The sequence below is a fragment of the Canis lupus genome, chromosome 19 (assembly GCF_048164855.1).
Source record: "Canis lupus baileyi chromosome 19, mCanLup2.hap1, whole genome shotgun sequence".
Classification (NCBI taxonomy): Eukaryota; Metazoa; Chordata; class Mammalia; order Carnivora; family Canidae; genus Canis; species Canis lupus.
This window is the reverse complement of record NC_132856.1, coordinates 50,948,519-50,962,608: the sequence shown is the minus strand read 5'-3', so window position 1 is coordinate 50,962,608 and position 14,090 is coordinate 50,948,519. Positions and strand designations below refer to the sequence as shown.

General features: G+C 57.0%; 3 protein-coding genes across 5 annotated transcripts in view; 1 reads left to right on the top strand and 2 right to left on the bottom strand.

Moving 5' to 3' along the window:
• The window catches only part of MAST1 (microtubule associated serine/threonine kinase 1), a 30,100-nt gene extending 26,974 nt beyond the window's left edge, over window positions 1–3,126 (top strand). For all 3 annotated transcript variants that reach the window (XM_072787095.1, XM_072787096.1, XM_072787094.1), the window contains 4 exons: window positions 214–336; window positions 455–591; window positions 1,494–1,681; window positions 1,785–3,126. In XM_072787095.1, the coding sequence (XP_072643196.1) occupies window positions 214–336; window positions 455–591; window positions 1,494–1,681; window positions 1,785–3,043 (1,707 nt within the window). In that variant the 3' untranslated portion in view covers window positions 3,044–3,126. The remainder of the gene's footprint in view (window positions 1–213; window positions 337–454; window positions 592–1,493; window positions 1,682–1,784) is intronic.
• Window positions 3,127–3,389: 263 nt separating this feature from the next.
• On the bottom strand, window positions 3,390–5,955 carry DNASE2 (deoxyribonuclease 2, lysosomal). Its single transcript, XM_072787098.1, is given in 7 exon segments — window positions 3,390–3,591; window positions 3,593–3,930; window positions 4,341–4,538; window positions 4,630–4,794; window positions 5,140–5,221; window positions 5,316–5,493; window positions 5,598–5,955. Coding segments are annotated over 7 exon segments (1,101 nt in total). The 5' UTR covers window positions 5,693–5,955; the 3' UTR covers window positions 3,390–3,546.
• Window positions 5,956–6,602: 647 nt separating this feature from the next.
• On the bottom strand, window positions 6,603–10,132 carry KLF1 (KLF transcription factor 1). Its single transcript, XM_072787097.1, has 3 exons — window positions 9,924–10,132; window positions 8,331–9,177; window positions 6,603–7,201 (listed from the first exon to the last, which is right to left on the bottom strand). The coding sequence occupies exons 1-3, from the start codon at window positions 10,008–10,010 to the stop codon at window positions 7,026–7,028; spliced, it is 1,110 nt and encodes a 369-aa protein (XP_072643198.1). The 5' UTR covers window positions 10,011–10,132; the 3' UTR covers window positions 6,603–7,025.
• Window positions 10,133–14,090: the final 3,958 nt, after the last annotated feature.

The window sequence follows — 14,090 nt, the reverse complement described above, 5'->3', positions numbered from 1 at the left end:
TGCTCACTTCCCTTTCTTTTTTTTTTTTTTTTTCTCACTTCCCTTTCTGAGCCGCAGTTTCTTCATTTGTAAAATGGGGAGAATGATCATTATTTCATAAGGTGCTATGAGGATTGCTGTGCATGCAAAGCTAGGCATCTGGCACATAAGCTCAAGGAGCTTTCTTTGTTACCAATCCTGTGACCCTACCCCTGTGGGGTGTCTTGTCCCCAGCACGTGGAAGAGGGGGGCCCAGCTCAGGAGGCTGGGCTGTGTGCTGGTGACCTCATCACCCACGTGAACGGGGAGCCTGTGCATGGCATGGTGCATCCTGAGGTCGTGGAGCTGATCCTTAAGGTGAGTGCAAGGGAGGCAGCATCCTGCAGGGAGAGCCAGGGAGGGCTGGAGAGATTCTGGGGAACTGAAACAGCTGGAGCAGCCTTCAGCAGAGCATTTCTCCCCTATCTTCCCCTAGAGTGGCAATAAGGTAGCGGTGACTACAACGCCCTTTGAAAATACCTCCATTCGCATTGGCCCCGCCCGGCGCAGCAGCTACAAAGCCAAAATGGCCAGGAGGAACAAGCGGCCCTCTGCCAAGGAGGGTCAGGAGAGGTGAGTGGGGCCAAATGCAGCTGGCAGGTCTATCAATAGCAGGCTGAGGGAACATTTGCGTTTTCGTGTTGTTGTTTGAGCAGTGGGCGGGGCTAAGGTGGGAGGTGGTGAGGACCTGAGAAGGGAAGCGCCCAGGAAGAGTGGCCGGCCGGACCATCGAGCAAAAACAAGAGGACAGGGAGAGAAGGGCTGGGAAAGCGGGCGAAGCCCAGAAAGGAAACTGCCAGGTTTCTAGGCAGGGAGAAAAACCTTGTAGGGGTGTCTTGGGAGGTGGCCAGGGCCAGCATTTGTCAATTAAAGAGGGTGCTGTCCAGGAGAGCTGGTTCTGACCTGTTGGATATATTTAGATGTCTGGGAGGGCTACGAGAAGTGATTCCTACGTGAAATGAGCACGCTAGACAAGACTGGGCCAATTGAAATAATTTCTTCCCTTAGAAGTAGGAGGAGCTAGGAGAGATGGGTGGGGCCACGAGTGTGTGGTGTTTTGTTCAGAGGGTTTGGCGGTTTGGCCTGGATAAGTCGTTGAGTGGGGATTTGAGTGAGAGGAGCCAGACAAGACTGAGTCATGTGAATTTCTTCCAGCTCTGTTAGGCCCGTTGCAGCTGGGGAGGGCGGGGCTAGACGGGTGGGCGGGGCCAGAAGTGGTTGGGTTGGTGCCAATGGGTGTTTTTCTGGCTTCGGGTGGGAGAGGCCAGAAGGGAACTGGGGGCCTGATGTGGGAGGAGCCAGATGGGACCAGAGTTTAGGAGAATTCTTTCAGTTTTGATCTGAGGGTTGCAGCTGGAGAGGGAGGGGCCAGGTGGGGTGGGCGGCCCCCAGGGGCGACCTGCGGCCCTAAAGTGGGAGAAGCCAGGAGTTCTGGAACTTGGTGAAGGGTAGGTGGCCCCCTCTTTGTCCCCCAGCAAGAAGCGCAGCTCCCTCTTCCGCAAGATCACAAAGCAGTCAAACCTGCTGCACACTAGCCGCTCGCTGTCGTCGCTGAACCGGTCGCTGTCGTCCAGCGACAGCCTCCCGGGCTCGCCCACGCACGGGCTGCCTGCACGCTCGCCTACCCACAGCTACCGCTCCACGCCCGACTCCGCCTACCTAGGTACGCTCTGCGCCTGCGCGCGGCGGGCCGAGCGGCGCAGGGTGGCGGGGCTGTGCCCTGGCTGTGCCCGCAGCGCGCGACAGCCCCTCTCGCTCACCCGCAGGCGCCTCCTCCCAGAGCAGCTCGCCGGCCTCCAGCACGCCCAACTCGCCAGCGTCGTCGGCGTCGCACCACATCCGGCCCAGCACGCTGCACGGCCTGTCGCCGAAATTGCACCGCCAGTACCGCTCTGCGCGCTGCAAGTCGGCCGGCAACATCCCCCTGTCGCCACTGGCACACACGCCGTCCCCGACACAGGCGTCGCCACCGCCGCTGCCAGGCCACACGGTGGGCAGCTCACATACGACGCAGAGCTTCCCTGCGAAGCTGCACTCGTCACCGCCCGTGGTGCGCCCGCGCCCCAAGAGTGCCGAGCCCCCGCGCTCGCCTCTCCTCAAACGCGTGCAGTCGGCAGAGAAGCTGGGAGCCTCGCTGGGCGCCGACAAGAAGGGCGCACTGCGCAAACACAGCCTCGAGGTGGGCCACCCGGATTTCCGCAAGGACTTCCACGGCGAGCTGGCGCTGCATAGCCTCGCCGAGTCTGACGGCGAGACGCCTCCCATCGAGGGTCCTGGCACACCTAGGCAGGTTGCCGTCCGTCGCCTGGGCCGCCAAGAGTCACCCCTGAGCTTGGGTGCCGATCCGCTGCTGCCCGAGGGCTCCCCCAGGCCGTCGGTGTCCAGTAAAGAGAAGGAGTCTCCGGGTGGGGCCGATGCCTGCACCCCACCCCGTGTGACGACCCCCGGGGGCCGGACCCTGGAGCGGGACGCCAGCGGCATAAGGCACCAGAGCGTGCAGACAGAGGATGGAGCGGGTGGGGTGGCCAGGGCCGTGGCAAAGGCTGCGCTGAGCCCAGTGCAGGAACACGAGACCGGCAGGCGCAGCAGCTCGGGTGAGGCAGGCACACCCCCGGTGCCAATTGTCGTAGAGCCTGTGCGTCCCGGGGCCAAGGCCGGGACCCCCCAGCCTCTTGGTGCAGACTCCAAAGGGTTGCAGGAATCCACATCTCTGGCGCCTCCTGTACCTGAGGTTCCCCGGGGTCGGGAGTGCTGGGTGCTGGAGGTGGTAGAGGAGCGGACCACGCTGAGCGGGCCTCGCTCCAAGCCCACCTCCCCCAAACTCTCTCCAGAACCCCAGACCCCCTCCCTAGCCCCCACAAGGAATGCGCCCAGCACTGCAGGGCTCCCAACCCCACCTACTTCCCTCTTGGTCCCAGCTACCAAGGCTGAGGTGGGGCCGACCTCCCGGTGCCCTGCTGAAGCTATACCCCCAGCAGGCCTGACCAAAAAAGGTGCACCCTGCCCCACACCTCCAGGCCCATAGCCAAGGGGGCCGCTGGCCCTGCTCTGTACAGCCACCTGTATACATATGTACACATATAAATAAAGTGTGTCTGTGCTGTGTGAGCTTTCTGGGGCTCACCCCACCTCCCCTGGCGGGGCAAGACATCCTGTTTCTGCCCCCTTGCCTGTGTGCGTCTTGAAGGGTGAAGCTCCAGGCCTGATTACCATAGAGAGAGGAGGTGGGTCTTGGGTGGACCATTCCTTGTGGTCCCACTTTGGGTCTTGCTTACACACCAGCTGTCCCCAGAGCTTCAGAGAGAGAAGAAGGGCTGCAGTGTTGTCTGGAGTCCCAGTGTCCACTTGAAGAAAAAAGGTTAACAGCCCCATCCACCAATTTCCTTTTATTTCTCAACAGTCCTGAGTCAGGTGTCATGATTCTCATTTTGCAGGTGAGTAGACTGAGTCACAGGTTAAGGCACATAATTAGGGTCACACAGACGTTAAACTGGGGTTCAAGCTGAAGTCCCAAATGGTGTCTGAGCCTTAGCTCTTATATGCTCTGCTGGATTTCCTGGAGAGAAGTTCTGTTCTCCCCACAGGGCTTCCAGGCCTTCACCAGAGGCTGGAAGGCCTTCCAGAGAGCTGGCAGCTGGGCACATAATGTGCCCCCACCCCGGTGCTCCTCTCCAAGGTTCCGATTCATGTCACCCACACAGGCCCAGGGCCCTTCTGGGGCTACACACCACTTGGAGTGGTCTTCTCTGGCACTGAAGGCTGGCCCAGCTGGCCCAGGGAAGGCTATCTGGGTCACGTCCAGCACATGCTGGACCCTGGAGCAGTTGGAGGGTAGGATGCCATGAGAGTTTTGCCAGAATTGGACCTGCAGGTTACTGCCAAGGGCTTCTGCCAACCAGCCAGAGTACAGGTCTGTGGAGGATGGAAAAAGGGCATGAGCAGGGTCAGGGTCATTGCTAGGGCCATTTCCCCCTTTCTGAGTTCAGTTTCCTCAGTTGTCAATTCCTAAAAACACAGGGAATGACAACATGAATAACCCTTACCAAATGCTTTATATGCCTCACTTCATTCATAACAATTCTTTAATGTAGATATCAGTATCCCCATTTCTCAGATGGGTTAAACTGAGGCTCTGGTTAAATCACACATCATAGAGCCAGAAACTAATATGTGAACCCAGGTCTGTTGGTTGTCTACCTGTCATTTGACTGTAGCTTTCAAAAAAATCCTAGTCCCTATTCCTGACCTGCCATTAGCCATGGACACACCAGACATCCCCTCTGCAGAAAAAGAACTTTGCAACCGTCAATTTCCAGACTCACCATCTCCAAATTTTCCATATTTGGCAAAGCTCTGGAAGGTGTCCCCTGCCTTGGATGTGAGGGTTACACTGCTGTTCCAAGGGCTGTGGAGAACATGATGGCCCTTGACCACGTCCTTCAGGTAGGGGACTTTCTGGGCGAAGTCTGCATCTAGCTTGTGGTCATACACTAGGGGGTAGGTGTAGGTCAGCTGCCGGCCTAGAGGGCAAGGGTGGAGAAAATCAGCGACTATTCCACATTCTGGCCCCAGGGAATCAGGGATTCACTTTGCCTCCCTGTCCACACTCACCAATCTTCCAGAACTGAGCAAGAGGAAAAGATACACAGAGCAGGGTTTGCCCATAGGTGTGGGCGTTAGAAGGCCAGCTGTATGCCCCAGAGGAGGCGGGTGCAGGGAACTGTGGAACGCTGTGGACCAGCCAGAAGCCCCCTTCTTGGTCCAGGAGCAGCACGCCTGAACCAGAAGACAAGGATCAGGAGGGCTGATCAAAGCATTCCGACAGGCACACACGCCACCAAGAACACCCTTCCTTTGCCCCGGGGCTGGGGGTGGGGGTGGGGGGCTGGAGGAGGCATGAGCAGTGTTAAAACCACTGTTGAGCTCAGTTTCTGCAGCTGTCAATTCTCACAGTCAAGAAGAAAATGTTTTTGTTTGTTTGTTTTGAAAAGCAATGTTAATATAAAATGAGGAAGCAGACGTCCAGAGTCCGACAGACCACCCAGCACTCCATCCCCGGGCAGGTCAGGGGTTAGCTGGGAAAGATGCATAGGAACCCCGGAGCCCCAATCCAGAACTCACCCTTTGTGTGCCCCCGGATGGCGACGAAGTCCTGGGACCCACTGGATTTAGGTGGCTGGTCATTGTATAGCAGGAAGGCGAGCTGGGGGGAGATGGACGGGGCAACTTGAAATCCCCCCCCCCCCCGGGCTGGGCCCTAGAGTCTCATCCCGGGTTCAGCCCTGGCGCCCCTTCACCTGGCTGGCGTTCTGGTACAGTGGCAGCAGGCTGCGGCCGACCGCCCCCGCCGAGCTGTTGATGGACCCCGCGCCGTCCCGCCAGCCCCCTGAGTCCTTATCCATGTACTTGTATCGCAGTCCTCTCTGCGCCGCATCCCCGGGCCCGCTCTGGGCTGGCAGTTTGTAGACGACGAACCTGGAAGAAATGGAGGGAGGGGAACAGAGGGAACCCCAGGCTTCACCCAGTCGCGCAGCATCCCCAGGCCGACCCCGGGGGATGGTGGCCGCATGCGCACTCACCAGTCCACAGGCTGCCCCGAGTCCCCGTAGCAGGTCAGGGTCCTTACAGGGACCCACAGCAGCGCGGCCAGGAGCAGCGGGCTCAGCGTGGCCATGGCGCTTGGGTCGAGGAATCCGTGTTGGGACCCTGGGGCGCCAGGTCACGAGCTGGGCCGGGCCGGTCCCTAGGCGACTTTCACTTCCCTAAACGGGCATGGGAACCCGAGCCGGGACCTCACGAGGATGCAGAGTCCGCCCGCGAGACTAGAAAGTTGAGATTTGAAAGTTAATTTGGGGCGCCCCCCCGGGGCGGGGCTTCCTTTCTGACCGTCACTCCCCTCAGGGAACGCCTCCCGCTTGCGTCGATATACCCCACCGACCGGGCCGGCCCTGGCCACGCCCACTTGACCACGCCCACTGCGGTCTCGTTGCTTTCCCCTGTCCCGCCTCCGACTCCTTTCTCAGCCAATCACATTTCACATCCCTCCGCTAGGCCCCGCCTCCGTCTCGCTCCGCTCGCTCGGCTATAGTCAAACCACTCTTCCGCCAGAGCTCCTCTCCTCGGGCTCGTGGGTCAAATGTGAATTTGGATTTTTTCCTTTCCTGCCTTACAGCCTGAGGCTCAACTCTTGTGCTCTTTGCTTTTCATGCCGCATGTTTTCCTGAGGCCTCCTGAGCTAATCAAGGGAGCATTTTGGATCCCACGTCAGGGTGGAGGGTGCTAGGGCTCTGAGGGCCCCGGGTGAGGACTCTTACACCGGGGGAGATGGTTCCGGTGAATGCACCTGGGGTTCAAGACAGGAGACAAGGGCTAGGTGTGATGGGGAGGGGCATCAAAGCCTGCAGTGCTAAGAGGAGTAGCTGAAGTTTAGATGAGGGTGTGAAGGTGTGTACGGCTCCCAACCTTACCCCCGAGGGTAAAGCTTCCTCCCATCTTCCAGCACCCAAAACCCACAAAATCAGGCCAACGCTGAACCTTTATCTGGGAGAGGCATTGGTATAGGACCCATAACCATTCACAACAGATCCAGCCACTATGCAGAACTTCATTAATCACGGTGTGAAAACCCCTTTCTAGGCCAAGGGTCTCTGGGAAACCTCACCCCACAACCACTCCCACTGCCCAGGGCCTCTTGTAAGCTGGTCTGAGGGTCCAGCTCTCTGAGAGTCTGTCCCTCTGTCCAAAATGTCTGAGTGTCCAAATGACTCCGTTTATTTGGAGGTCTGTCTCGCTGTGTCTGTGTGGCCACTGGATGTCTCTGTGTAGCTCCCCGTGGCTGAAGACGTGTGGGAGCTTCAAGTGTCTCTATGGGCCAGTCCTTGATCTTTGGGTGGATCTATGGGACCATGAATCCGGGAGAGGGTCCATCCAAGGGAACACCACCCTGTGTGGATCTGCTTTTGTTCCATCCCCAATCCCCAGGAAGAGTCCAAGTGTTGGGGCAGCGCTCAAAGATGACGCTTCATGTGCAAGGCCAGGTGATCGGAGCGTGAAAAAGCGCGCGGGCAGAGCTGGCAGCGGAAGGGGCGCTGTCCTGTGTGCTTCCTGTAGTGGCGGGTCAGTTCGTCTGAGCGTGCGAACCTCCAGCCACAGCCGTCCCATGTGCAGGCATAGGGCTTCTCCCCTGTGGGTTGGGGGGTGACAAACAAGCTGTGAGCCACTGTCCGCCCCACCCCTCCCCTGTGCTGCCTCTGCATCTGGCCACACTGCTTTACTCAGCCTTGGTCTGTACTAGGATGAGGCAAGTGAGGCACCTAGCGCTCAAAATGTAGGGAGGCGCTCACTCTCAGGGGAGGGCTCTGATTCGCACCCACTCCGGCCTCTGCGATCCCAACCCTTCTGTACCTGCATTTGGCGCCAAACCCGTTCTCAGTTCCTGGACCCAAGTCCTGTCCCCTACACCACTGGCCTCATTTTCTGTGCCCTATTACCCTGCCCCTGAGTCCTAAAGCCATCCCCACCTTCATCCTTTGACTCTGGCTCCCTGTGTTCCAGCGCCTGCCTTGTACCAGAGGACCCTCCAGCTGCTGCCCAATTCTGCCTCCCACCCCCCCTTGGCCCTGTCCCCGGTGATTGTTCTCTCTCCCGGCTACTCCTGGCCTCTCCCCCTGCGCTTCTGCACTGGAGTGTACACATGGCCCTTGCCATCTGTGCTGGGCCTACCCTCCGTGGGGACTCCTAAACTTAGGCCTGACCCTTCCTCCTCCTCCTCGCCTCTATTCCACAGGATCCTTGGGACCCGGCTTCTCCTAGGCCCACCCTCCTTTCCCAGCTATTCCCTCTATCCTCTTGGACCCGCCGCCCTATCTGGGCTCCAGAAACTGGCTCTGGCCCCGCCTCCCCTCTTGAGTGCTGCCACGCCCCCTACGGCCTGGCTCCGCCTCCCCGGCAAGCAACTCAACGCTTTACACTCCAGGCTCCTAACTCCGTCTCTGCAAGCCCAGGACCCGAACCCTCTGTCTTTGGCTCCACCTCTGGCATTCCAAGCCTTTCCCCTCTCCGCGGCCCGTCCCCTTTGTCACTTGCCAGGCTTTCTGCTCTTTGGCCCTTGCCCTGCCCAGATCTCACCCGTCGGCTCCCGGAGACGCTCCTCAGATTCCCCAGGTTGTCTCCGTGCTACCCCCGCCCCGCCTCCCTCAATGCTGCCTGCTGCCGAGGTCCCAGGCCGGCTCCGAGCATCCTCTGCCCCGCCCACTTGCTCGGGTTTTTCTGCTCCTGAGGCCCATTCCCCGGCCCGGTCCTCGCGCCCTCACCTGTGTGCGTGCGCAGATGAGCCTTCAGGTGTGAGCTCTTGGTGTAGCTCTTCCCACAGCCCGGGTGCGTGCAAGTGTGTGCCGCCTGCCTCTTGCGCGCCCACGATCGCCGGCTGCGTTTAGACGGTGCGGCGTCCGCGACCCCTCCTGGGTCTCCTGCGGTCCCCCGGAGTCCCGAACCCGCCGTCCCGGGTCCCAGACAACTCAGGAAAGAGGGGGGTGATGTGGGGCCGGGCGCAGGCGCTGGGAGCCCGCGGAAGAGCTGGAAGTGCCCTTGGTACTGCGGCACCGGGTACAGCGGTGGGTACCCGGGCAGCAGCCCGTAGGGGGCGCCCGGCGCCGTGGGCACCGAAAGCCCGGTCCGCGAGAAGTAGCTGCCGGAGGACCCCGCACCTGGCCCCGGGTACACGGGCTGCAGCGGCAATGGCTTGGGCTCGGGGGCTGGGCCCAGGGCTGAGCCCACGAAGGCGTCCGGGACCGGGGCTCTAGGGGCCGGCCGCGCCCAGCCCGGGTGCTCCTCGGGACCTAAGAGCCCAGCCACCAGCCCCGGGCCGCCCACGTACGGGCAGGGAGTCTCGGGCGCTTGTGGCGGCGGCAGCGGCGGCGGCGGGAACTGCACCCCCGAGCACTCGCCTGGCGCCAAAGCGCAGGTTTGGGGCGCGCCGCCCGGCTCGGGACACGGGAAGTTGGTGAGCAGGAGATCCAGATCCCAGGCGGTGGCCGAGTCCCTCTCGTCGTCTTCGTCCTCCCCGGGCGCGTCCTGCGACTCTGGCCTCACGTGGAGGGGCAGCCCGGTGGGATCAGGGGGACCCGGACCCAAGTCCTGCACCTCCTCAGAGCGCCACCACTGGGGAAGGAGCGGTGGCGTGAGGCTTCGGTGGACACCGAGGTACCCCGTCCAGAGTTGGGGGGTGCTGGATGCCCTGATGGGGGCAGGCTGGCCAGAGGCTCTGGAAAGGGGTCCTGCTTGCTTGTCTGTCCCCTTGCCTTACAATGCACACTCCCCCCAGCACCCCCAAGTCCAGGGCCAGAGGCCGATGGGTCTGGCTGGAGACCCAAGATAAGACTAACATTATCTGGAGCCACACTCAGGCATGGGGGAAGGGGTGGCAGAGCTAGGCATGGAAGGCTGGGGGGGGGGGGGGGCTCAGCTTTGCCTCAGTTTCCCTCCAGACTCTCCCTCTTCTTCCCTGTCACCCCCAAAAATTAATTCCCAAGAGTGATTCCTGGATTTGCTGTTTCCCCTGGTAACCGGGGTTGTCTCACTGTGGACTGCTGCAGGGTTCAGCTTCAAACCTCAGGTTTTTAATTTTTCTTTTCTTTTTTAAAGTAGGCTCTATGGCCCAAATGGGGCTTGAACTCACGACCCTAAGATCAAGAGTTGCATGTCCTACCCACTGAACCAGCCAGGTGCCCCTCCAAGCCTCAGTTTTATATGACAGAAGTAGGTCCTTAGACCAGGTTCAGACCCCTGGCCTGGCCTGAGGACCCCCAGCCTTAAGATGCAGAGTAAGATGAGGACTAGACCCCCCCCCAAGCTCTACCCACAGCCCAGGACCCCAGCCAGCCCACCTACACCCCGCCTGGCCCCACCTTGAGAAAGTCTTCCTGTGTGTCCGGGAAGGGGCCCAGGGTGGTCAGCGTGCTGATGGAGGGCAAGGCGGTCTCAGCTGTGGCCATGGCTGGCTGGTGCCCACCCTGGGCCTCAGACCTCCTCTCCCTCCGTGGCCTCGTGGGCTCTGAGACACCAATGGCCCCTCAGAGGGCTCCTCTCTGCTCTCAGCTGATTGGCTGCAGCCCCTGATAAGAGGCAGGCAAGGCGGGGGGTCACCATTTTTGGGGAAGAGACCTCATCTCAGCCTGTTTAGGGGCTGGGCTTTAAGGACTGACCCTGTATCTAAAGCCAAGTCAGATGTTCAGGGGCTGGGGGTTCAGAGGTTGAGGGTTCAGGTGTTGGGTAAAGTGAGGTACTGAGTCCCCACAGAAAGAGAAACTTGGGGCCTACTCTTAGTTACCTTTCTGTAGAAGGGGCGACAGACAGAATGGGGGTCCTGGGAAGGGGTTTTGATACCCCCTTTCCTGTGACCGGGGCCCTGTAGCTCTCCCCCTCCCCAATAAACAGCAGCAACCATGCTGATGGCGGGGCTTGGCATGAAGTCCCTGCCAAGCCAAGCATTATCAGACACCCCAGATGTTGTAAGCTGCTATCAGGTGGAGGCCCAGAACAGCCAAAGCTCTGTTCCCGATGAGTGGGAGGGTTGGGGGCTGGGGCTTCATGTTAGGTTGGTTTGAAATTGCCTGGGTTGTGAGTTCTCAGGGTCTGAGCTTAGCGCCGGGAGGAGCCCCTCCCAATCAGGCACTGCTGTCTGCCACGGCCCCTCTGGGTGAGGCTTGTGTGGAGCTGGAGGCTGCCGTGACCACAGTTGCTCTGGTGTGATGGGGCTGGAGCAGGGGAAGTGACCCCCTCTCCTGGGTGAAATTGCATGGTTGGATCAGGCCACAGGAAGTACATGATGATGTGCAGGAGACCCTCCCCAACCCCTGCTCTGGGCCTGGCTGCTGTTTGACTTCTGTTCCCCATGGGGGAGGAATCCAAGGTTCTACACCAGGGACCATTGTTTTACCGTGGGAGCCTGGGTGGATGATACGGACACATATCATACATACATAGTTCACAGTCATATCCACACACAACAGGCAGTTACATAGTAACACGGATTCCTGACCCCTGAGTCACACAGACCATATAGTCCCTGCACATGAAATTGTGTATCTATATAATATAGACCACGCACAGACACACAACTTCCAGGCACAAAGACACAGCTATCCACTACATTGGTTACACAATGACATAGTCACACAATCTCTCAGACATAGAATTCATAATCACACAGACAGGTACTGACAGCATCACACACTGTCACATAAACGCACACAATCACATTGACGTGATTTAGCCACAACCGAACAGACACACAGAGACACTTGGATATGTTGTCACTAAACTATAGAAGATGCAGTTACACAACTCCCATGAAACACAGATGTTGCCACCACACACAAAAGCATGAAACACAGCAGCACACAGCTGCTCACAAACGCACAATGATGTAGTAATGCACACAGCTATACATATACATCAGACTCAACCATATATGGCACCACATAAAACCTACAACCCTACATATTCACACCACCTGTTACTGTCACAGTTTGTAATTAGTCATGACTGCACAGCTACCAATGCCCAATCATTGGGACCACATCCAGTTAAAGACAGACAACCATTGCCAACATGGAATCAAACACTCCAATAGTGAAAAGCACACAATGCTGCCCAGACATAGACACATCACCACAGATGCACAATCAGAATTGGTGCCTCACAAATGCATCACACAAAAAAAGGCAAAATATTATCATGTGCCACAAAGGGAGGGGGTAGCAAGTAATATAAAAGCCAGCTCAATGCACCCACTAAGATGGCCATATGTAGAGAAATTGGAACGCTGTAAGCTCCTGGTGGGAATGTAAAATGCAGCTACTGTGGAAAAGTTTGATGATTCTTCAAAAAGTTAAACAAAAAATTTGGACAAGAGTTACCATATGACCCCTCCCACCCACTCCTAGGTATATACCCTAAAGAATTGAAAACAGGTACTCAGGGCAGCCCTGGTGGCTTAGTGGTTTAGTGCCACCTTCAGCCCGGGCGTGATCCTGGAGACCCAGGATCGAGTCCCACGGCAGGCTCCATGCAGGGAGCCTCTGCCTCTCTCTCTCATGAATAGACAAATAAACTCTCTTAAAAAAAGAAAAGAAAGGGATCCCTGGGTGGCGCAGCGGTTTGGCGCCTGCCTTTGGCCCAGGGCGCGATCCTGGAGACCGGGGATCGAGTCCCACGTCGGGCTCCCGGTGCTTGGAGCCTGCTTCTCCCTCTGCCTGTGTCTCTGCCTCTCTCTCTCTCTCCGTGTGACTATCATGAATAAATAAATTTAAAAAGAAAAAAAATTAAAAAAAAAAAAAAGAAAACAGGTATTCAAACAAATACTTGTATGCTGAGTTCACAGCAGCATTAGTTACAGTAGTCAAGAGGTAGAAACAATCCAAATGTCCATGAACAAATGAATGGATAAACAAAATGTGGTCCATCCATACAGTGAAATATTATTCAGCCAGGAAAAGGAATGAAGCTTTAAATACATAATCACGTGGGTGAACCTCAAAAACATGCTATGTGAAATAAGCCAATCATAAGACATCATACATATGATTCTAGTTAATATCCAGGCAAATCCACCAGACGAAAGGATTAGTGGTTTCCAGGAGCAGTGGGAGGAAGAATGAGGAGTGACTGCTAATTGGTACAAGGTCTCCTTTTTGGGTGATGGAAATGTTCTGGAACTAGATAGAGGAAGTGGTGGCACAACATTGTGTATGTGCTAAATGCCACTGAATTGTTCACTTTAAAATGGTTCATTTATGTTATGTGAATTTTGCCTCAATAAAACAATAGGCTGGAATTAGTGGGTTCCTGGAGAGGAAAGCAGAGTCTCCCTTGGGAAGAGATCTCCTTGGTTTAGGATGAGGCATTAAACAGGCATTTGTGGCTCTAAAATGTGAGGCACGAAGATAAAGGTCCGGACAGAGGCAGGGCATGCGGCTGGGACACGTGCCCCCTAAGAGCATGTGGCCAGGAGGGATGATAGACTTCCCAGGGAGGCAAGGCCTGAACCTCAGTTTGGGTTTCCTGATGGACATCACCCTCTGACACCCACAGCAGCTTCAGGGTAGGGAACTTTGGGGAAAGGAAGAGGAGAGGGGAGGGGAGAGCCCACTGGCTGCAGGAGGAGGGAGGCGACCAGAAGAATGAGAGCCACGGGGCAGCCTGGGTGGCTCAGCGGTTTAGCACGCACGGCCTTCAGCCCAGGTTGTGATCCTGGAGACCTGGGATCGAGTCCCACGTTGGGCTCCCTGCATGGAGCCTGCTTCTCCCTCTGCCTGTGTCTCTGCCTCTCTCTCTCTGTGTCTCTCATGAATAAATAAATTAAATATTTAAAAAAAAAAAAAAAGAATGAGAGCCACGCATAATCAGGGACATTTCAGGGAGGTAATGGGCTCCCTGATGTGTGAGGAGGAGGGTTCAAACTGTTTTATTTGGACATTACGGGCAAGAACGGCCCAGAAAGTAGGAAGGTCTAGAGACACCCAGTCCTCAGGCACTTGAGGGTATGCAGGCCAGTGATCACCTTTAGACACAATCCCACTGTTACTCCCATCATACTCATTCAGAGATGGTGTGAGGTAGAGCATGACACACATACAATTAGCCAGAATGTTGATGTGGGAAGACGTGTTCCTGGTGGGCAGGGAGGGTCTGGCTTGGGAACCAGGAGGCCTGGATCCTAATACAGATCCCCGCTCTGCACTTGGCCTACTGTAACCTTGAGCGAGATCATTCTGCTTTCTGGGCCTTACTTACCCCACCTGGAAAAAGGCCATGTCATGGCAGAAATAGGCCTTTTAGATACAGAGATGGTCAGGCACAGTGCACCCAGATTCAAATGCACATCACACAAACGCTCATCAAAGTGACCTAGGTGAGCCTAGCCACTCACTCAGGCATATGTTCATGTCACATTCACAGTCACCACAGGTTCACATAGATCAAATCACACTGACACGTGTAGGCACACAATCTCACAGACATACACACAAATATTGGTCAAGTTGTCACAAAAATAATAGGCACACCTAGGG

Excerpts from the sequence above, each read along its gene's own strand:
- KLF1 (XM_072787097.1), bottom strand. The coding sequence starts at position 10,010 with ATGGCCACAGCTGAGACCGCCTTGCCCTCCATCAGCACGCTGACCACC. Across the intron at positions 9,178-9,923 it reads CACAGGAAGACTTTCTCAAG|TGGTGGCGCTCTGAGGAGGT; the intron begins GTGGGGCCAGGC and ends CTCCTTCCCCAG. Across the intron at positions 7,202-8,330 it reads TCATCTGCGCACGCACACAG|GGGAGAAGCCCTATGCCTGC; the intron begins GTGAGGGCGCGA and ends CCCAACCCACAG.